Source organism: Chlorocebus sabaeus, chromosome 20, assembly GCF_047675955.1.
Source record: "Chlorocebus sabaeus isolate Y175 chromosome 20, mChlSab1.0.hap1, whole genome shotgun sequence".
Taxonomy (NCBI): domain Eukaryota; kingdom Metazoa; phylum Chordata; class Mammalia; order Primates; family Cercopithecidae; genus Chlorocebus; species Chlorocebus sabaeus.
Window position 1 is genome coordinate 88371124 of NC_132923.1, and position 24391 is coordinate 88395514.

Genomic DNA, 24391 nt, shown 5'->3' on the forward strand with positions numbered 1-24391 from the left:
AGAAAAATATGTATGTTGTTGTGGTTGGGTAGGGTGTTTGGTAAATGTATGTCTGTTAGAGCTATTTGGTTTGTTTGTTTGTTTATTTATTTATTTATTTATTTATTTTAGGTCCTCTGTTTTCTTTCTTAACTTCTGTGTGGTTGTTTTATCCATTATTTAGAGTGGTTATTGATGTCTCTTACTATTATTGTAGAACCGTTTGTTTCTGTCTTCAATTCTGTCAGTTTTTGTTTCATATATTTTTATGATCTGTTTATAGTCACAATTCTTAAATCTTTTTGCCACATTAAACCTTTTATTAATATGTAATTTAATCTTTTTGCCACATTGAACCTTTTATTAATATGTAATGCTCTTTTTCGCTTGTAATCTTTTTTGATTTTAAGTCTATTTTGTCTGATATTAATATAACCACCCCTGCTCTCTTTTAGTTACTTTTTGCGTGGAATATCTTTTCCCATCCTTTCACTTTTAAGATATGTGCATCTTTAGACCTAAAGTGAGTCCCTTGTAGACAGCGTGTCCCTAGGACATATGTTTTTATCCATTCTACCATTGTTTATCTTTTGCTGAGATGCTTTAATTCATTTACATTTAATGTAATTACTGATAGAGACTTATTTCATTTTGCTATTTGTTTTCTATATGCCTTACAACTTTTTTGTTACTTGTTTCCTGCATTACTGTCTTCTTTTGTGTTTAGCTGCTATTTTTGGTAATGAATTGTTCAAGTTTCTCATTTCCTTTTGTGTGTATTTTGTGTTTTCATTGTGATTACCATGAGGATTACATTTAACACACCAATGTTGTAACACTGATTACATGTTTATACTTTGTGTGTTCCAAAACATAAACTAATCATTGAAAAAATATACTAGTATTTGAAAATATGTTGCAAACAAAAATGTGGAGTTATTACCCATTGTTATAATAATACTAGCTTTTCTAACTTCCCACTTATTTACCTTTATTGTGATCTTTATTTCTTTGTATGACTTTGTGTTACTGTCTAGTGTCCTTTCATTTCACCCTTTAGGACTCTCTTAAACATTTCTTGCAGGACAGGTCTAATGGCAATAAACTTTGTCAGTTTTTATTTATCCGGGGACATCATAGCTTCTTCTTCAGTTTTGAAGGAGAGTTTTGCTTGATATAGAATTCTTGTTAGTTTTCTCTTTAAATATTTTGTGTATATGAGCCCACTGCCTTCTGACCTCCAGTTTCTGATGAGGTATCTGCTAATAATCTTTTTGAAGACCTTTTGTAAGTGATGTGTGGCTTGTCTTTTGTGCTATTTTCAAGATTCTCAACTTTGTCTTTTAGAAGTTTATAATGTGTCTTATTGTGGTACTTTTTATATTCATCTTTCCTGAAGTTTGTTGAGCTTCTTGAATGTTTATTTCATTCACCAAATTTGAGAAGTTTTCAGCCATTGTTTCTTTAAATATATTCTTTGCTTCTCTCTCTCTCCTCCTTCATGGACTTTCCAAGTGTGTCCATTGGTCCTTTGGATGGTGTCCTACACATTCCTTAGGCTGCTCACTTTTCTTCAATTATTTTTATTTCTGTTACTCAGACTCAATAATTTGTATTGTCCTATCTTCAGGTTCACTGATTTATTCTTCTCCCTGGGGAAATCCTGCTTTGAGTCCATCTAGTAAATTTTTCATTTTAGTTATTGTATGTTTCAGCTGCAACATTTTCTCTTGGTTCCTTTTAAATATTTTTATTGATGTTTCCATTTTGTTCATACATTGTTTCTCTAACCTTCTCTTCATCTTTCTTTTCTTTTTGAGCATCTCTATGACAGTGGTTTTAAAGTCTTCATCTAGTTTATCTGCCATAAAGTCTTTTCCACACATAGTTTCTGCTGATTTATTTTCTTCCTTTGACTGCAGCATATTTCTTGTTTCTTTTATCCCTTATGATTATTTTTTGTTGAAAACTGGGCATTTGATTCTAATAATGTGGTAACTCTGGAATCCAGATTTTTTCTCTTCTCTAATTTTTCCTGTTTCCCTAGTTTTTTATTATTGTTTTTGATTTTTTCATTGTTGTGTGCTGTCTTGGTGTTGAAGATCAGCCTAAAGTATAAATGTAATATCTCCTTAAGTATTTTCTGAGCCTTCCCCTGAGCATGTATAGTCACTTTATAATTTTCTCTGTATATGCAGTTGTTTTTCAATGTCCTATTCTTTAAGGCTCCCAAAAAGGGGGAAAAAAAATACAAGGGGGAAGAAGAATGCTGGTGCTGGTCCTTGGGAGGGGCTTGCAACAATGGGGTGAGCTGCAACAACATGGCCATAAGGCTCTTTATCTGCATCTCTGTTATTGGGGAGCAGAGTATAAATCTCCAATATTTGGAGGACAGGATCTTTTTTTTTTGCCCATCCTGGCAAACCTGTGTGCAGGTTGCTCCTAAAAAAGGTACATATCTGCCTGCAGTGGGTTGGGGTTTGAGGGTTGGGTAGCTGTTACTGTACTAAGAGCTGAAACTGACCGAAATTGATCACGGTTTATAATTGAAGCCTTCCCCTGGAAGTTGCAAACCTCTGATAGACTCTAGTCTTCCAAAATAGTTATATCAAATAGATCTATTAAATGGATCTCTCTCACACACACACACACACACACACACACACACGTGTGTATTATACATACATATGTATGTATAATAACTGTATCTATATAGTTGACCCTGAACAAAGTGAATGTGAACTATTTGGATCCATTTTCTTATGTTTCTGCCGTTCCTGAGATAGCAAGACCAACCCCCACTTCTTCCTCCTTTACCTCAGCCTGCTCAATGTGAAGACAAAGATGAAGAACTTCTTGATGAATATGTTCATGTTTATACATATTTCCACTTAATAAATAGTAAGCATATTTTCTCTCCATTATGATTTTCTTACTGTTTTTCTCTAGTTTATTATAATAATATAGTATATGTATAATGCACAAAACATGCTAATTGACTGTATTTTTATGTTGTTATTTTTCACTTATGTACATGTCTAAAATTTGATTTTTTTTTATACTTCAAGTTCTAGGGTACATGTGCACAATGTGCAGGTTTATTAAATATGGATACATGTGCCATGTTGGTGTGCTGCACCCATTAACTCGTCATTTACATTAGGTATATCTCCTAATGCTATCTCTCCCCCCTCCCCACACCCCACAACAGGCCCCGGTGTGTGATGTTCCCCTTTCTGTGTCCAAGTGTTCTCATTGTTCAATTCCCACCTATGAGTGAGAATGTGTGGTGTTTGGTTTTCTGTTCTTGGAATAGTTTGCTGAGAATGGTGGTTTCCAGCTGCATCCATGTCCCTACAAAGGACATGAACTCATCTTTTTTTATGGCTGCATAATACTCCATGGTGTATATGTGCCACATTTTCTTAATCCAATCTGTCATTGATGGACATTTCAGTTGGTTCCAAGTCTTTGCTATTGTGAATAGTGCCACAATAAACATACGTGTGCATGTGTCTTTATAGCGGCATGATTTATAATCCTTTGGGTTTATACCCAGTAATGGGATGGCTGGGTCAAATGGCATTTCTAGTTCTAGATCCTTGAGGAATCACCACACTGTTTTCCACAATGGTTGAACTAGTTTACAGTCCCGCCAACAGTGTAGAAGTGTTCCTACTTCTCCACATCCTCTCCAGCACCTGTTGTTTCCTGATTTTTTAATGATCACCATTCTAACTGGTGTGAGATGGTATCTTATTGTGGTTTTGATTTGCATTTCCTTGATGGCAAGTGATGATGAGCGTTTTTTCATGTGTCTGTTGGCTGTGTAAATGTCTTCTTTTGAGAAGTCTGTTCGTATCCTTCACCCACTTTTTGATGGGATTGTTTGCTTTTTTCTTGTAAATTTGTTTGAGTTCTTTGCAGGTTCTGGATATTAACCCTTTGTCAGATGAGTAGATTGCAAAAATATTCTCCCATTCTGTAGGTTGCCCGTTCACTCTGATGGTAGTTTCTTTTGCTGTGCAGAAGCTCTTTAGTTTAATTAGATCCCATTTGTCCATTTTGGCTTTTGTTGCCATTGCTTTTGGTGTTTTAGACATGAAGTCCTTGCCCATGCCTACGTCCTGAATGGTATTCCCTAGGTTTTCTTCTAGGGTTTTTATGGTTTTAGGTCTAACATTTAAGTCTCTAATCCATCTTGAATTAATTCTCGTATAAGGTGTAAGAAAGGGATCCAGTTTCAGCTTCCTACATATGGCTAGCCAGTTTTCCCAGCACCATTTGTTAAATAGGGAATTCTTTCTCCGTATCTTGTTTTTGTCAGACTTGTCAAAGATCAGATGGTTGTAGATGTGTGGCATTATTTCTGAGGGCTCTGTTCTGTTCCATTGGTCTATATCTCTGTTTTGGTACCAGTACCATGCTGTTTTGGTTACTGTAGCCTTGTAGTATAGTTTGATGTCAGGTAGCGTGATGCCTCCAGCTTTGTTCTTTTGGCTTAGGATTGTCTTGGCAATGCCGACTGTTTTTTGGTTCCACATGAACTTTAAAGTAGGTTTTTCCAATTCTGTGAAGAAAGTCATTGGTAGCTTAATGGGGATGGCACTGAATCTATAAATTACCTTGGGCAGTATGGCCATTTTCATGATATTGATTCTTCCTGTCCATGAGCATGGAATGTTCTTCCATTTGTTTGTGTCCTCTTTTATTTCACTGAGCAGTGGTTTGTAGTTCTCCTTGAAGTGGTCCTTCACATCCTTTGTAAGTTGGATTCTTAGTTGTTTCATTCTACTTGAAGCAGTTGTGAATGGGAGTTCACTCGTGATTTGGCCCTCTGTCTATTATTGGTATATAAGAATGCTTGTGATATTTGCACATTGATTTTGTATCCTGAGACTTTGCTGAAATTGCTTATCAGCTTAAGGAGATTTGGGGCTGAGATGATGGGGTTTTCTAAATATACAGTCATGTCATCTGCAAACAGGGACAATTTGACTTCCTCTTTTCCTAATTGAATACCCTTTATTTATTTCTCTTGCCTGATTGCCCTGGCCAGAGCTTCCAACACTATGTTGAATAAGAGTGGTGAGAGAAGGCATCCCTGTCTTGTGCCAGTTTTCAAAGGGAATGCTTCCAGTTTTTTCCCATTCAGTATGATATTGGCTGTGGGTTTGTCACAAATAGCTGTTATTATTTTGAGATACGTTCCATCAATACCGAATTTATTGAGAGTTTTCAGCATGAAGGGCTGTTGAATTTTGTCGAAGGTCTTTTCTGCATCTACTGAGAGAATCATGTGGTTTTTGTCTTTGATTCTGTTTATATGCTGGATTACATTTATTGATTTGCATATGTTGAACCAGCCTTGCATTCCAGGGATGAAGCCCACTTGATCATGGTGGATAAGCTTTTTGATGTGCTGCTGGATTTGGTTTACCAGTATTTTATTGAGGATTTTTGCATTGATGTTCATCAGGGATATTGGTCTAAAATTCTCTTTTTTGTGTGTGTGTCTGCCAGGCTTTGGTATCAGGATGATGTTGGCCTCATAAAATGAGTTATAGAGGATTCCCTCTTTTTCTATTGATTGGAATAGTTTCTGAAGGAATGGTGTCAGCTCTTCCTTGTACTTCTGGTACAATTCGTCTGTGAACCCGTTTGGTCCTGGACTTCTTTTGGTTGGTAGGCTATTATTGCCTCAATTTCAGAGCCTGTAATTGTTCTATTCAGGGATTCAACTTCTTCCTGGTTTAGTCTTGGGAGAGTGTATGTGCCCAGGAATTTATCCATTTTTTCTAGATTTTCTAGTGTATTTGTGTAGAGGTGTTTATAGTATTGTCTGATGGTAGTTTGTATTTCTGTGGGATTGGTGGTGATATCCCCTTTATCATTTTTTATTGCATCTATTTGATTCTTCTGTCTTTTCTTCTTTATTAGTCTTGCTAGCAGTCTACCAGTTTTGTTGATCTCTTCAAAAAAACCAGCTCCTGGATTCATTGATTTTTTTGAAGGGTTTTTTGTGTCTCGGTCTCCTTCAGTTCTGCTCTGATCTTAGTTATTTCTTGCCTTCTGCCAACTTTTGAATGTGTGTGCTGTTGCTTCTCTAGTTCTTTTAAGTGTGATGTTAGGTTGTCAATTTTAGGTCTTTCCTGCTTTCTCTTGTGGGCATTTAGTGCTATAAATTTCCCTCTACACACTGCTTTAAATGCATCCTAGAGATTCTGGTATGTTATATCTTTGTTCTCATTTGTTTCAAAGAACATCTTTATTTCTGCCTTCATTTCGTTATGTACCCAGTAGTCATTCAGGAGCAGGTTGTTCAGTTTCCTTGTAGTTGAGTGGTTTTAAGTGAGTTTCTTAATCCTAAATTCTAGTTTGATTGCACTGTGGTCTGAGAGACAGTTTATTATAATTTCTGTTCTTTTACGTTTGCTGAGGAGTGCTTTACTTCCAACTATGTGGTCAATTTTGGAATAAGTGTGATGTGGTACTGAGAAGAATGTATATTCTGTTGATTTGGGGTAGAGAGTTCTATAGATGTTTGGTAGGTCTGCTTGGTGCAGAGCTGAGTTCAATTCCTGGATATCCTTGTTAACTTTCTGTCTCGTTGTTCTGTCTAATGTTGACAGTGGGGTGTTAAAGTCTCCCATTATTATTGTGTGGGAGTCTAAGTCTCTTTGTAAGTCTCTGCGGACTTGCTTTATGAATCTGGGTGCTCCTGTATTGGGTGCATATATATTTAGGATAGTTAGCTCTTCTTGTTGAATTGATCCCTTTACCATTATGTAGTGGCCTTCTTTGTCTCTTTTGATCTTTGTTGGTTTAAAGTCTGTTTTATCAGAGACTAGGATTGCAACCCCTGCCTTTTTTTGTTTTCCATTTGCTTGGTGCATCTTCTTGCATCCCTTTATTTTGAGCTTATATGTGTCTCTGCCCGTGAGATGGGTCTCCTGAATACAGCACACTGGTGGGTCTTGACTGTTTATCCAGTTTGCCAGTCTATGTCTTTTAATTGGACCTTTTAGCCCATTTACATTTAAGGTTAATATTGTTATGTGTGAATCTGATCCCATCATTATGATGTTAGCTGGTTATTTTACTCATTAGTTGATGCAGTTTCTTCCTAGCATCAATGGTCTTTGCATTTTGGCATGTTTTTGGAGTGGCTGGTACTGGTTGTTCCTTTCCATGTTTAGTGCTTCCTTCAGGAGCTCTTGTAGGGCAGGCCTGGTGGTGACAAAATCTCTAAGCATTTGCTTGTCTGTAAAGGATTTTATTTCTCCTTCACTTATGAAGCTTAGTTTGGCTGGATATGAAATTCTGGGTTTAAAATTCTTTTCTTTAAGAATGTTGAATATTGGCCCTCACTCTCTTCTGGCTTGTAGAGTTTGTGTCGAGAGAGATCCGCTGTTAGTCTGATGGGCTTCCCTTTGTGGGTAACCCGACCTTTCTCTCCGGCTGCCCTTAACATTTTTTCTTTCATTGCAACCTTGGTGAATCTGACAACTATGTGTCTTGGAGTTGCTCTTCTCGAGGAGTATCTTTGTGGTGTTCTTTGTATTTCCTGAATTTGAATGTTGGCCTGCCTTGCTAGGTTGGGGAAGTTCTCCTGGATAATATCCTGCAGAGTGTTTTCCACCTTGGTTCCATTCTCCCCAACACTTTCAGTTACACCAATCTGACGTAGATTTGGTCTTTTCACGTAGTCCCATATTTCTTGGAGACTTTGTTGTTTGTTTTTACTCTTTTTTCTCTAAACTTCTCTTCTCGCTTCATTTCATCCATTTGATCTTCATTCACTGATACCCTTTCTTCCAGTTTGTCGAATCTGTTACTGAAGCTTGTGCATTTGTCACGTAGTTCTTGTGCCATGGTTTTCAGCTCCATCAGGTCATGTGGTTTTTGCTTATATCAAAATTATATCATTTTTAATTGGTTGTAAAATTAGGTTTTTTTCTTTAAATTAGATATATATATTCCATAAGGCTTATTATAGAAAACAGCAGTAATGTATCCATTTCAGCAAAGTTTCCTGAAGTGTATTATTTAGTATTTATTTTCTCTTTTTTTTTTTTTTTGCGCCTCAATTTTCTTTATTAGGAGCTACTATTATAGTATTTTGGATCATGTTGGCTGTTTAGTGTTTACTTTCTGTGCTATTTAATTTTTTTTGTTTCTTTTTGATTGTATATTCTCATTTTCTTCTATTTTAAGCATTATATCTGTTGTATTATTTCATTTGCTGTTTAGTTTAATTCATATTGAATTATGAAATAACTTCTGATTGAGTGTGGTGGCTCATAAACATAATCCCAGCACTTTGAGAAGCTTAGGCTAGAGAATTGCTTGAGGCTGGGAGTTGAAGATCAGCCTGGGCAATATAGTAAGACCCCATCTCTACAAAATATTAAAAACTAGTCAGATGTGGTGGTACATGCCTATAGTCCCAGCTACTCAGAAGACTCAGGTCGGTGGATCACTTGAGCCCAGGAGTTTGAGGGTACAGTGAACTATGATTATGCTACTGCATTGCAGCCTGGGTGACAGAGTGAGACCCCATTTCTTATAAGAGAAAAAGATTGAACTGACTTTCTCTATTTTTAGTTTTTTCCTGATTTATATCATCTTACATCTGTGTTTTTCTAATTTTGATTAATATAGTTCTTTAATATCTTGTATTACTTCCTTAATTTTTCAGTAGATTATAATTTTGCTCTATTTTGCTAGCATGTTTTTTGGCTGCCATCATTGTAGGAATTTTCTTCTTGTACTTATTATTATTTAAACAAGAACTTGGTAAAAGATTTGACCTTGATCCTTTTCTTTGCTCATTTTTAATTGAATTTAAATTAAAAGCATTTTTTTTTTCTTATGTCTTGGAAGATTGATTCAGGACAACATTTTAACTTCAAAGAGCTTCTATATGTAGTGTTCAAAGTGTGGTGGCTTGCTTTCTAGGGTATTCTGTCTCTGTTCCATTTCACTTTTGCTAGTCCATTGTTTTCCTGATATTTTTATTTTTAGTTTTGTCCTGCTCAAGTTTTATTCTATTATAGTTTTTTTCTAGTGTTTTGGGTTACATTCTGCACAGGAACCCTGAGTGGTCAGTTTCCATCTTCAGACTCTATTGTACAACTTTTGAACTTACCTGCTATTGAAATGAGCAAACCCCTTTCCAGTTTCTGCTGCGTTTTTTCAAATTGGTCTACTGTGCTTCCTAGTATGTGTGTATGAGCTGTTTAGGGATTATCTTTCTAGGTCCTTTAGATGCACTCTTCCTTCTCCTTGTAAAGTGCCTGTCTTTTGCCCATTTGTCCACTGGGTTGTTTGTTATCTTCTTATTAATTTGTAGGAATTCCCTACATTTTCTCATTACAAGCCCTTTGCCAGTTATATGTTGCAAGTATCTTGTCCCACTGTGTGGCTTACATTTTTAATCCATTAGCGATTTTTGGTTTTTTGATGAACAAGTTATTTTTAACATAATCTGACTTAGTAATGTTGTTTGATTTATTAATATTTTCCTTTGTGCCCAGTGCTTGTTTTTTTTTAATTTTAAAGAAATCTGCCTATACCAGTTATGAAAACATCCTTCTACATAATCTTTAAGAAGTATTATTTCTTTACCTTTTACATTTTGATTTATAGTCCACCAGGATTTAATTTTTATATATAGTATAAAGTCAGGATAAAATTTGTTTTATTCACATATAATCTCTAATTACAGAGTACCATTTGTTGAAAAGACTTATTCCCATTGCTTCATAGTGTTTATTTTGTCATAGATTAAGTGCCTGCTAGGGCATGTGTAGGCATGTGGAATTTTTTTCTAGCTTTTGCTCTGTTTCATGGGTCCGTTTGTCCATCCTTGCATAAATACTATACATTCTTAATTACTGTAGCTTAAGTTTTGCTGTCTGGTAGTTTAAACCCTCCAGGTTTATTCTTCATTTTGAATACTGCCTTAGCTAGTCTTTGTATACTAAAGCAAACTACACTCCTCTTATGAATACACTTCAATGACTATTGACATTTGTATGTAACCATATAACCACTACTCACTGAAATACAAAATACTTGTAGCATCTAAAAGGTTCCCTTCTGCAGACACATAGGCCAGTGGAACAGAATCAGAGAACCCAGAAGTAAATCCACACACCTGCAGTGAACTCATTTTTGACAGAGGTGTCAAAAACATACACTGGGGAAAAGATAGTCTCTTTAATAAATAATACTGGAAAAACTGGGTATCTATATGCAAAAGAATGAAACTACTTCCCTATCTCTCACCATATACAAAAATCAAACCAGAATGCATTGAAGACTTAAGTCTAAGACCTCAAACTATGAAAGTACTACAGGAAAACATTGGGGAAAGTCTCCAGTACATTCATTGGTCAGGGTAAAGACTTCTTGAGCAGTACCCCTCAAGCACAGGTAACCAAAGCAAATGTGGACAACTGGGATCACATCAAGTTAAAAAGCTTCTGCACAGCAAAGGATACAGTCAGCAAAGGGAAGAGACAGCCCACAGAATGGGAGAAAATGTTTACAAACTGCCCTTCTGACAAGGGATTAATAACCAGAATATAAGGAGCTCAAACAACTCTATAGGAAAATATCTAATAATCTGAACAAAGTATGGGCAAAAGATTGAATAGACATTTTTCAAAAGACTTACAAATGGCAAACTGGCATATGAAAATGTGCTCAACATCATTGATCATCAGAGAAATGCAGATCAAAACTACAATGTGATATCATCTTACCCTAGTTAAAATGGCTTTTATCCAAAAGACAGGCAATAACAAATGCTGGTGGGGATGTGGAGAAGAGGGAACCCTTGTACATTGTTTCTGGGAATGTAAATGAGTACAACCACTGTGGAGAAAAGTGTGGAGGTTCAGAAAACTAAAAATAGAGTTATCATATGATCCAACAATCCACCGCTGAGTATATACCCAAAAGAAAGGCCGGGCGCGGTGGCTCACGCCTGTAATCCCAGCACTTTGGGAGGCCGAGGCGGGCGGATCACAAGGTCAGGAGATCGAGACCATGGTGAAACCCCGTCTCTACAAAAAAAATAGAAAAAATTAGCCGGGCGCGGTGGCAGGCGCCTGTAGTCCCAGCTACTTGGGAGGCTGAGGCAGGAGAATGGCGTGAACCCGGGAGGCGGAGCTTGCAGTGAGCCGAGATTGCGCCACTGCACTCCAGCCTGGGTGACAGAGCTAGACTCCGTCTCAAAAAAAAAAAAAAAAAAAAAGAAAGGAAAACAGTATGTCAAAGAGATATCTGCATTGCTACGTTTGTTGCAGCACTGTTTACAATAGCTAAGACTTGGACCTAAATGTCCATCAACAGATGAATGAATAAAGTGTACATTTACTCAACAGAGTATTATTCAAATGTAAAAAAGAATAAGATCCAGTCATATGCAACAACATGGATGGAACTGTTCCACTTATGTTAAGTGAAATAAGCCAGGCACAGAAAGACAGACATCACATGTTCTCACTTACTTGTAGGATCTAAAAATCAAATCAGTTGAACTCATGGAGATAGAGTAGAAGGATGGCTCCCAGAGGCTCGGAAGGATAGTAACAGGTTTATGGGGAGGTGGGGATGGTTAATGGATACAAAAAATATAGAAAGAATTAATAAGACCTACTATTTGATAGCGCTATCGGGTGACTATAGTCAATAATACCTTAATTGTATATTTTAAAATAAAGAGTGTAATTGGATTGTTTGTAACTCAAAGAATAAATGCTTGAGGGGATGGATACCCCATTCTTCATGATGTGCTTATTTTACATTTCTGCCTGTATTAAAACATTTCATGTACCCCATAAATATATACATGTACTATGTATGTACCTACAAAATTTTAAAACAACAATTACAGCAGGATACAGTGGCTCATGCCTGTAATCCCAGCACTTTGGAAGGCTGAGGCAGGTGGATCACCTGAGGTCAGGATTTTGAGACCAGTCTGGTCAATATGGTGCAAACCCCATCCCTACTAAATACAAACATTAGCCGGGCGTGGTGGCAGATGCCTGTAATTCCAGTTACTCAGGAGGCTGAGACAGGAGAATCACTTGAATTTGGGAGGTGGAGGTTGCAGTGAGCTGACATTGTACCATTGCACTCCAGCCTGTGTGACAGGGCGAGACACTGTCTCAAAAAAAAAAAAAAAAAGAAAACATTGAAAGTTCCATTTCGCCCCTACCAGTCAATACCTCTCCCCAGGATAGTCATTTTTCTGACTTTTTTTTTTTTTTTTTTTTTTTCTTTTTGAGACGGAGTTTTGCTCTTGTTGCCCAGGCTGGGGTGCAATGGCCCAATCTCTGCTCACCGCAACCTCTGCCTCCTGGGTTAAAGCAATTATCCTGCCTCAGCTTCCCGAGTAGCTGGGATTATTGATATGCACCACCATGCCCGGTTAATTTTGTGTTTTTAGTAGAGATGGGGTTTCTCCATGTTGATCAGGCTGGTCTTGAACTCCTTACCTCAAGTGATCTGCCCGCCTCAGCCTCCCAAAGTGCTGGGATTACAGGTGTGAGCCACCATACCCGGCCGACTTTTCTGACTTTTTATCAGCATTGATTAATTTTATTCTTGGACTTCATATAAATGAAATCATGTAATATGTATTTATTTGAATATGTTATTTTAATTTTTTAACTAAACCTAGTGTCTGTTAGAATTATCTATGTTGTTATATCTCAGTAGTTCATTCTTCTTTAATGCTGTTTAGTATTACGTTATATGAATATACTATCATTCATTTTTCTATTGATGACAGTTGTTTTAAGTTTTGGATTAATATGAATAAAAGTACTATGAGCATTCTTATAAATATCTTTTGGTAAAGAGATATACTTAGTTCTTTTCGTATATTCTTACAGGTGAAATTTCTGAATCATAGGGTAGATGTATGCCTATTTTTAGTTGACACTGCTGAATACTTTCCAAAAATTAACTGTTCCATTCATGGTTAATTTTGAATATATGACATTGTATGTGAAAAATTGTAAAAATAGTTGAAGGCATAGTGTCTTGTTCTCTTTCTCCAGATAGGCTATGTTTGCTTTTTATTTGTTTATAGTAGGTTGCTAGTAATACTAGCAATCCTTGATGATATCAGTCCAATATCAGGCATTGAGATGATTTGAAGATGGATTTCAGTCCTTGTAAAGACCAGGTTCCTTTGAGTTAATCCTTATTCCTATGATCCTGTCTTTTAGGGGCCCTATCCGAATTGAAGAGACTTTATGAAGACTTCCTCTTCTTGGTAGACCCTGCACTCGTATTCTGCTTCTAGTCTGTGAGACCATAAAAATCTCAGCTCAGCTTTTCCAGTCTTTCAATTTCTTTTTTCCAGAATTAGCAGATTCTCTTAGGGAGAAAACAGCTCCAATGTCTGGTTCATCTCCCTGGCTTTGCCTTCTCCCAGGTCTTGGCTTTGTCGTTCGTCACTGCTTTGTTAGCTTCTATGTGCATACAGACAGATTTTAAAAAATAATCCAGATTTTCTTAATCCTTTTAGAATGATTGGTCTGCTTTGTGTAAATTGTCATTATAGAAGCAGAAATCTGTTTCTCGTTAATATATTTTCTGCTCTCATTCTTTTTCTCTATACTCTCCCATCCTCCTTTTCCCCCATTCTGCCTGTTTCATTATTCCAAATCTCTATTATTGGACTGATAATGCATAGTTAACCATTACAGCTTTCTATGATGTATATTCTTTCCATTTGATACACACATTCATATTCCTGCATATTTATTTTTCTAGATGAACTTTGAATCATTTTTGAAGGTCTAAGATAAATCTCTTTAAGCTTTAATTTTATTTTGGGAGAATTGCCATTTTTATATTTCCATTCTTCCTGTCCAGATATGTGACATATATTGATTTATTTAAACTTGTTTTCTTCCAGCCTGTTACTACTAATGTTTTGGGGACTGTGTGTATGTGTATGTGTATATTTGCTGTACATTTCTGACTACATTTATTTTTAACTATTATATTTTTCTTTCTGCTTTTGAGAATAAGAACCTTCACCCAATTTGTTTTCTTTTTTCTCTTTTCTTTTTTTAAGGGAAGGTGGAGTTGATATATAGTAAAGTGACAAAAATATGTTTATCTTATATTCAGTCATTCTACTGTACTTTCATATTGTGTCTTAAGTCTTTTCAGTGTATTTCAAATATTTATTTATGATTGGCTTAATGATCTTAATATTATTAGTTTGTAATATAACCATAACATGTGGCTTATAATACTACTGGTTCTTGGAATTTATTGACTTTTTCCCTGAGCATATAGGATAGAGATCAAATATAACATGGCTGCTTAAAAGGATTTGTTCTTTTTGTGTTGGTTACATTGAAACTTTCTTGTTTTTCAAGTTTTATTTTATTTTAAAATTGACATAATAATTGTGCATATATATAGGGCATCATATGAAATTTTAATACATTTATACATTGTGTAATGATCAAATTAGGGTAATTAGCATATCTAGCACCTCAAATATTTATTGTTTCTTTTTGCTAAGACTATTCAGAGTCCTCTCTTCTAGCTATTTTGAAATATACCATACATTGTTGATAACTATAGTCACCCTACTGTGCAATAGATCATCAGCATTAGTTCATCCTATCTAACTGTAACTTTGTACTCATCCATCAATCTTTCCTCATCCCCTCACCATCTTAACCTACCCAACCTCTGGTTATTACTATTCTGCTCTCTACTTCTATTATATCATAGTGTTTTTTTAGATTTCACCTATGAGTGAGATACTGCATCATTTTTTTCTTTCTGTGTTGTGCTTATTTTGCTTAACATAATGTCCTCTAGGTTTATGCATGTTATTGCAAATGATAAGATTTCATTCTTTTTTGTGGCTAAATAGTATTCTGCTATGAAACTTTCTTTATCTTATTTTACCTTATTTATTTCATTATATCAAATGTCACATCAAAGCTAACATGTAGTAGATTCTTAGTAAGTGTCTATTACTGGGTCAATGCTGCAACTTGCCTCTCTGGCTCTTACACTAGATTAGTTTGTTGTTGCTTATTATTTAGGAAAAAATCAAGCCATGTTTTTCTCTATTCTCTTTTACCACAACAATCATTAACATAGAAGACTTCTGTGACCAAAGTGGTAGGGGTTCTCCCCACCACTAAGCAAGCAATAAACTTCTTCAGCAGATACCAACTGGGTGTCCTCCAATTTAATTTTGACCCTTTCTACTTGGAGGTAGTGTCAGATCCCACAGATTGAGGGGTTTAGTCCCTCATATCCTGCAGCCCCTACAGACACCAGGCCCAAGTCCAGGCTGGAACTTCCTCCTGACCGGCTTGAAGCTTGGGGTTTCCACGACCCCCTCTTTGACTAATTTGCTAGAGCAGCTTACGAAGCTCAGAGGACTGCTTAAACCTATGTTTACCAGTTTATTATAAAGGCTATTACAAAGAATATGGATGAAGAGATATATAGCATGAGGTTTAGAAGAAGGGGCGCAGAGCTTCCATCCCTCCCTGGATGAGCCACCCTCCAGGAACATCCACATGTTAGCTATTCAGAAACTGTCTTCTTGGGTTTTTATAGAGGCATCATTACATAGGCATGATTGTTTAAACTATTGGCCATTGGTGATCAACTTGACCCTCCACCCCTCTCCCCTCCTGGAGTTTGTGGGGGGTGCTGCAAATCCCAACTCTAATCATGCTCTTGTCTTTCCAGTGACCAGCCCCATCCTGAAGCTGTCAGTCAACATTGGCATACAAAAAGACAGTATTTTGGAGGGGGATGAAGACCAAATATATGTTTCATAGTATCAAATTGATAGATTCTCATGACCTTCAAATCGGTACCATCATAAATTGCTTCTCGGTACTACCTTGGACTCCTTTCTTCTTGGAAAACTTTCTCTTTAATTTCTATCATTGATATTCTAAACATATTCATTTTTCTTATCAGGTGTCCCCTTGTTTTAAACTCTAGTATTCTTAAGATGAAGAGATGATTACTTCCCATTTCACTGACCAAAATTGAGGTAATAGTAGTGATGTGCCTAAGTTTATTGCACTCTGTCCTAAAAGTAACCTACACTCTTACCCGTACTTATCTTCGCCCAGTCTTACAGGATGAAGTTTTTCTGTTCTGTTCAAAGTTACTGTTACTCTGTTTACGTGTCTTCTTTATCTCCTCATGGTATCTCTAGGAGCTTGTTCATTAGATGTATCCTGTAATCCCCATTTCCTTAGTGTCTTCCTTGTTGCTGCTTTCTTACCCTATGTAAACATGTTGTACATTTCCACCCTAAAAAGAAATATTTCCTGTCTTCATCCTTGTCTCTCTCTAGCAACTGTCTTATTTCTTTATTCTACTCCTCATTCAGATACCACGTATATTTTGTAAATCACTATTTTCTAGTTCCAGTAGAGTTGTTAGTGAAAAGAAAACAGGTTTGAATACAGTAATACCTGAGCTCAGGAACTGTTATCTTTGATAACATTAGTCTTTAGTCTTTGTTTTTTATCTGTAAAATAGAGGTAGTAGTTACCTTGTTAGGGTTGTTTTAAGGATTTGTTTGAAGCTAATAGAAGCTTAGTCTTGACACACAGAAGATACTGTTTAAATGGTAGTAAACACTACTGTTTTGATTACTTGTAAGTTTTTTGTTTTTAAATTATTTTCTAGTTTGTAATCATGTTTTTCAAATAGTTGAGGTTGCAGAGTAATTGACCTCAGGAAAAATATAGTGTTAGTATATGTGGAAAATTAAGAAACTGAGCTTATCCTAAGATTATGTTTAACTCATTTGCTTTCTTCTTCCCTTCCCCTTCCGTTTTCTCTTTCTCCTTCCCTTCCCCTTCCCTTCCTTCTCTGTCCTTTTCCTTCCTTCCTCCCTCCCCTTCCCTTCCCCTCCCCCGCTCCCCTCCTCCCTCCCTCCCTCCCTCCCTCCCTCCCTCCCTCCCTCCCTCCCTTCCTTCCTTCCTTCCTTCCTTCCTTCCTTCCTTCCTTCCTTCCTTCCTTCCTCCCTTCCCTTCCTCCTTCCCTCCCTCCCTCCCTCCCTCCTCCCTCTCTTGCTCTCTTGCTCTCTTGCTTTCTTGCTTTTTTCCAGGTCTTGTTTTGTTGCCCAGGCTGGAGTGCAGTGGCAGTCTCAGCTCACTGTGACCTCTGCCTCCCGGGCTCAAGTGATCTACCTCAGCCTCCCAAGTATCTGGGACCACAGGCACATGCCACCAGGCAGCTAATTTTTTTTGTGTGTATGTATGTGTGTGTATATATATATATATATATATATATATTTTTTGTAGGGATGGGTTCTTGCCATGTTGCCCAGGCTGGTCTTGAACTCTTGGGCTCAAGCGACCCTCCCGGCTTGGCCTCCCAAAGTGCTGGGATTATAGGAGTGAGCTACCATGCCCAGAAATTCATTTGATTTCTGATGAAATTTTATCGTATGCTCAGATATTTTCTAGAAGACAGGATTTTGCTTTGTGCTTAATCATTATAATTATTGTAAGGTCAGTCAAGTTTCATAGAAGCCAAAATCATATTAGTACCACTTCAGCATTTTCTCTTTTTTGTTCTTCCATTTATTGATAATGAGATTAGAAGAAGCATGATGTATTCATAGGATATATTGTGTTATTTGAGGGGTGATAGAAAACTCTTTTTAAGCAAAAGTTGCTTATCCAGTGACCTATGATAATAACTAAGATTAGTTTAAATATTTTTAAATTACCTGTACAGACACAATTACTATAAGAGAATATAGAGGATTAAGAAATGCACAAAATACAGACCCTTTGTTTAAAAGAACATCAATTGCAGTAAAAGAAGAATCAGGTATGTAACTATATAATCAGAATCCTTCCATAGGTGTCCTGGCTTTGAGGAGGTCAGAGAACTATTGTATGAATCATTCACATGGATGTTGATGTTGCTTAAAATTATGACAAGTCTTAAGTTTGAGAGGAAGATTAGCCAGTTAGATCTTCGATGAAAAAGTGGCAGTGGCCATGAGTTTACAAGATTGCAGTGAGAAAGGATGAACAGTTGACAAAACCATGTGGCATGAGATTAGAAGGAGATGATTGATTTCATGGTAAGAGTCTATTGCTTCTACTTCTCTGTTTGTAAAACCTTTTTAAGAAATTTTAATGATAAAATTAGTATTGTTCAATGTATGAAAGGTAGGAAATATGAAGATATTCTGAAAAATTTAAACATTTATGTGATTAATATTTTGTGTGAGGAATTTGAACATTTTAGTACATCTTATGGAAAAATCAGCAAAGAACTTTAAAACAACAACAACAAAACAGTGTATTGAGAATTTTCATGGTGGTATGTTTAGAGCACACACACACACGTAACTTTGTCCAGTTGAAAACATTTTAAAAACCTTTGTATTAGAAAAATACTCATAAATACACAAAAGTAGACAAAAGAGAATAATGAAACCCCCCATGTACTCAAAACTTAGTTCCATAATTATCAACACATGGCTAATGTTGTTTTATCTGTATCTCCTTACTTCATCGCCTATTTTCAGATTATTTTGAAGCAAACTTCAGACATCATATCCTTTTATCTGTGGATATGGACAGCTAAACTATAGGAACAGTACTATATCACATCTAAAAATGAGCAATTTCTTATCAAATATCCACCCAGTTTACATTTCTCTGGTTTTTGTTTTGTTTTTTGTTTTTGAGATGGAGTCTCAGTCTGTCTGTTGCCCAGGCTGGAGTGCAATGGTGAGATCTCAGGTCACTGCAACCTCCACCTCCCAGGTTCAAGCAATTCTCCTGCTTCAACCTCCCAAGTAGCTGGGATTACAGGCATGCACCACCAAGCCTGGCTATTTTTTTTTTTTTTTTTTTTTTTTTGTATTTTTAGTAGAGACGGGGTTTCACCATATTGGCCAGGCTGGTCTCGAACTCCTGATCTTGTGATCTGCCCACCTCAGCCTCCCAAAGTGCTGGGATTATAGGTGTGAGCCACCTCATCCGGCCTCCCTGTTTTATAATTGTTAAAATAGTCTTGTGTTTGAATTGAGACTCAGATATCTAAGTTCCATACATTGTGATTGGTTGATATCTCTGAAATACATATTTTTTCTGTTAATTTTCAGCTTCTTTAATTATACATGATAATGTAGATACTTTTCTGTGTAGCAGTCTAAGCATCTTTCATTCAGTATTGTTCTAGGTATTTCACATTTAAAAAACAGATTATAACGTTGTTTCTAATTGTTGCTGTTACATAAAAATACATTTGACTTTGGCATATTATCTTTGTTTTAGCAACTTTGCTATATACATTAATTTAAAAGAAATGTGTCTTTAAATTACTTTGGACATTTTGTGTTTGCGTTGTCTTTAAATAACGAACATCATAGTTACTCTTTTCTTTTTTTTTTATTATTATACTTTAAGTTCTAGGGTACATGTGCATAACGTGCAGGTTTGTTACATATGTATACTTGTGCCATGTTGGCATGCTGCACCCATCAACTCGTCAGCACCCATCAGCTCGTCATTTACATCAGGTATAACTCCCAATGCAATCCCTTCCCCCTCCCTCCTCCCCATGATAGGCCCCAGTGTATGATGTTCCCCTTCCCGAGTCCAAGTGATCTCATTGTTCAGTTCCCACCTGTGAGTGAGAACATGCGGTGTTTGGTTTTCTGTTCTTGCGATAGTTTGCTGAGAATAAATGGTTTCCAGCTGCATCCATGTCCCTACAAAGGGCACAAACTCATCCCTTTTTATGGCTGCATAGTATTCCATGGTGTATATATGCCACATTTTCTTAATCCAGTCTGTCACTGATGGACATTTGGGTTGATTCCAAGTCTTTGCTATTGTGAATAGTGCTGCAATAAACATACGTGTGCATGTGTCTTTATAGCAGCATGATTTATAGTCCTTTGAGTATATACCCAGTAATGGGATGGCTGGGTCATAGGGTACTTCTAGTTTCTCTTTTCTTATTGTTAAACCTTTTAATTTATTTATTGCTTTATTCCAGTGGCTCAGAACTTCAGTAAAATGTTGAAGTAAATGACAGCCAAGAATGAAGTGTATGTCTTATTCTTGATCTCAGAGGGAAAGTTTCAGCTTTCACCACTTGGTATAATGTTTGCTGTAGGTTTTTGGTAGAAAGCCTTTATCATTAAAAAAGGTCCCTTCTAGTCTTGGTTTGCTGAGATTTTTTAAAAGCATAAATGGTGGTTAAATTTTATGAAACACCTTTTTTTTTTCTCTTTTATTCTGTTCATGTGGTGAATTATGCTGCATTATTTTTGAATATTAAACTATATTTGTGTATTAGTGGATTTGAGTTGATAATATTTTGTTTAGGATTTTTGCATCTCTGTTCACGAAATTGATTGCCTGTCCTTTTTCTTTTCTTGTAAGGTCCTTGTCGGGTTTTAGTATCAAGATTTTGCAGGGCTTATAAATAAGTTGAGAAGGATTCTTTCTTTTACTGTTTCCTAAGAGTATGCACATCGTTGGCATTTTGAAAATAAATTCACCAGTGCAGTCATCTGGCTTACTGTTTTATTTGTTGTAAGGTTTTAAATAAAATGTATGTATTTGTGTGTATTTATATGTGTGTACATGTAAACACATACATAAATATACACACACGCACACATACATATGTGAGTATTCACTTTTTCCTATATGTTATGTAAATGTTTTCTTTTTGTAGGAATTTGATTTTTTTCATACATCATTATTTTGAAGCGAATCTCATATATCCTTTTATCTATATATGTATGGATATTTCACTCTACTCTCTTCTTGCTTGAATGGTTTCTGAGGACAAGTCAGATGTATTTCTTATCTTTGCTTTTCTATAGGTTCAGTATTTTTTCCCTTTGGCGTCTTTCAGGATTTTTTATTTCTTTTCAGTTTTCTTTTTCTTTTTCTTTCTCTTTTCTTTCTTTCTTTTTTTTTTTTTTTTTGAGATAGAGTCTCGCTCCTTCAGCTAGGCTGGAGGGCAGGGATATGATTTTGGTTTACTGCCACCTCCACCTCCCTGGCTCAAGTGATCCTCCTACCTCAGCCTCCTGAGTAGCTGGGACTAGAGGTGCGTGCCACCATGCTCTGCTAATTTTTGTATTTTCTGTAGAGACAGAGTTTTGCTGTGTCGCCCAGGCTGGTTTTGAACTCCTGAACTCAAGCAATCCACATTCCTCAGACTCCCAAAGTGCTGGGATTACAGGTGTGAGCCACTGTGCCTGGTGCAAGAGTTTTCTTTTGTCTTTGGTTTTCTGAAGTTTGAATATGATGTACCTAGAGATATTTTGGGGGGACATTTATTCTGCTTGCTGTTCCCTGACCTTCTTGTATTTTGGTTTGGCATCTGACACTAATTTAAGGAAATTTGTTGTCATTATTGCTTCAGGCACTTTTGTGTGTGTGTGTGTGTGTGTGTGTGTGTGTGTTTTCCCAGTTCATCTCTTTCTGATATTCTCATCATGTGTATTTATACCTTTTGTTGTCATCTCAGAGGTCTTGTATATTTTTGTTGTGTTTTTTTTTTTTAGTCTTTTTTTTCTGTTTGCTTTTTAGTTTTGGAAATTTTTGTTGTGATATCTTTAAGTCTTAAGATTCTTTCTTCAGCCATGTCCCATCTAATAGTGAGTTCATCAAAGGCATTCTTTATTTCCATTACAGTGTTTTCAATCTATAGTATTTCTTTTTTATTTGTGAAAGTTGTCAGAATGAAAGTCAAGTCATCTGTGTTAAAAACAGAAACAAAAACAAAAAACACCAAAAAAACCCCTGACAAATAGAATGGGGAAAGGCTATGAGGGGAGGATTGTCACACTTGTATGCCTGATGACAAAACTGTCATAAAAGCTCTACAAAAATCTAAGTCTTACACAAAGGCCATCGCAACCTAACCCAAAAAATACTTGCATGAGCACATCTGCCCAGCAACTTCCTGTCCAACCTTGGACTGTCATCACCCTTGTTATTGATACTTGTAGCCAAGACTAATCATTTCAAAACAATTATGTAATTTTCCTCACATTCCCTTTAAAACCCTTTGTCTGCCTTTGCCTCCCTGGATGCACATATAGTTTACTATGGCACCTGTATTCCCATTTCAATGCCCTATTCCTGAATAAATATTATTTTCTTTAAAGAGCCTCTTGCTGTTTATTTAGGTTGGCAGGTTTTTTCTTAGAATTTCCATCTCTTTCTGCTTATATTATCCAGCTGTTCTTGCATGTTGTTTCCTTTTTCCATTAGATCCCATGGCATGTTATAGTTTTTCAAAATTCATGATATAGTAATTCCAACATTCTTGCCATATCTGACTCTGGGTCTGATGCTTGTTCAGTCTCTTCAAACTGTTTTTTGCTGTTTAGTATGCCTTATGTAAGTATTTGTACTTAGTATGTACTTATTTGCTGAAAGCTATACTGAGTGAATGAAACTGTGGTAAAGAGCTTTTAGTAGTGTATCGGTAAGGTGTGAGGAGAGGGAGGTGTTCTACAGTCTTATGATCAGGTCACAGTCTTTTGGTGAGCCTATGCCCCTAAACTGTGACCTTCACCGGTGCTTCTGATTTTCCCCTCTTAGTTTGGACAGGATGGCTGGAAGGAGGGGCAGTGAGTTTTTCCCTTCCCCTGTGTGGAATGTGGTTGGAGTTGGGTATTTCCCTTCTCCCACGTGGAAGGCTAGAGGGAGCTGGACTTGGGTTTTCTTCCCAGAAGTAGAACCCCAGAGCTGGCTGGAGTATTTGAGTATTTACTTTCTCTCAGATAGGTTAGGCTCTGATATGAGCCCAGTTGATTAGGCTGTAGAAAAAGAATCCTGAGGTCAGGACTTGTTAAGAATGGAATGCTCTGATATACTTCAAAATGGTTTCTTTTCTCTTCTCCCTGCTGGTGGAAATATGAGGGGATTTTTCTCCAGTATTTATAGTGAGGACCTAGTAGAACTCCAGGAAGTAAAACTTAACAAAAACTTGAGAGCCCAATGATTGGCTGTCTCAGGAGTTTTATCTCTCACACTTGTCCCTACTGAGCCTCCAGCAACTCTTCACTTAGAGTTCAGGCGACCCATGCAGAGTTTCACTAGTGATGCTGGAAGTGCGCTCAGGAAGCGGAGGAAAGTCATGACACTACAAGACAAAGTTGAATGGCTTGATATGTACCATACAGAGGGCTGCAGCTGTGGTTGCATTCCATTTCAGACAGACAATTTATCTTGTAAGCAGACAATATAAACTTATGGTATCAATAAATACGGTACCATAAATGTGTTTTCTCATCCTTAGGATTTTCTTAATAACATTTTCTTTTCTCTAGCTTACTTTATTGAAAGAATACAGTATATAATACATATAGCATAAAATATATGCTAATCAACTATGTTCCTAGTTACGCTTCTGGTTAACAGTAGGCTATGAAGATTTTGGGAAGGAAAAAATTATACATGGATTTTTGATGACACATGTGTTGGTGCCCCTAATGCTCAAGTTGTTCAAGAGTCAATGTACCTCACTGTACTCACCACTCTACTTAAGAAATAGACATAATTTATATTTATAAAAGTATACATTAGGCTGGGCACGGTGGCTCACGCCTGTAATCCCAGCACTTTGAAAGGCCGAGGCGGGTGGATCACAAGGTTAGGAGATTGAGACTATCCTGGCCAACATGGTGAAACCCCGTCTCTACTAAAATACAAAAAAAAAAAAAAAGGTAGCGGGGTGTGGTGGTGTGTGTCTGTAGTCCCAGCTACTCAGGAGGCTGAGGCAGGGGAATTGCTTGAGTCCGGGAGGCGGAGGTTGCAGTGAACCAAGATTGTGCCACTGTACTCCAGCCTGGTGACAGAGCGAGACACTGTCTCTAAAAGAAAGAAGTGTACATTATATACTAATATATAAGCATATATGTAGTCTACCTAGTGATTACTTTGGCTTTTAGACACTCCCGTGGTAAATTAAGTAATTTTTTGCTATTAATTTATTTAAGGAAATTTTTCTTTAAACTTTTAGATGATACAGCAGTATTCGAGTTGATACAGCTAGTTCCACCAGGTAATATATATTTATGTAATATATATAATATAATATATCATAAATTGATGTAATATATGATATAATGTATTACATATTGATTATACTCTATTATTTGATAAGGATATAATATAGTGTATTATATACTGATACAGTAAATTGACTTGGGAACTCATGTCAGTGACATGTTTTTTAACTTTAAAATCTCATCTTTCCAGGCCAGGCATGGTGGCTCATGCCTGTAATCCCAGCACTTTGGGAGGCTGAGGCAGGTGGATTACCTGAGGTCAGGAGTTTGAGACCAGCCTCACCAACATGGTGAAAC

The 24391-nt window shown here is 36.7% G+C and overlaps 1 protein-coding gene across 7 annotated transcripts in view; it reads left to right on the forward strand.

Moving 5' to 3' along the window:
• The window catches only part of SPATA6 (spermatogenesis associated 6), a 215564-nt gene that overhangs the window by 40201 nt on the left and 150972 nt on the right, over nt 1–24391 (forward strand). For 6 of the 7 annotated variants that reach the window (XR_005242091.2, XR_005242090.2, XM_007978825.3 and 3 more), the window contains exon 4: nt 24046–24087. The exons of the other annotated variant lie outside the window; for it this stretch is intronic. Coding sequence is in view for 4 of the 6 variants with exons in the window: in XM_007978825.3 (XP_007977016.1) it covers nt 24046–24087 (42 nt within the window). In the remaining 2 variants the exon portion in view is untranslated. The remainder of the gene's footprint in view (nt 1–24045; nt 24088–24391) is intronic. 7 annotated transcript variants of the gene reach the window in all.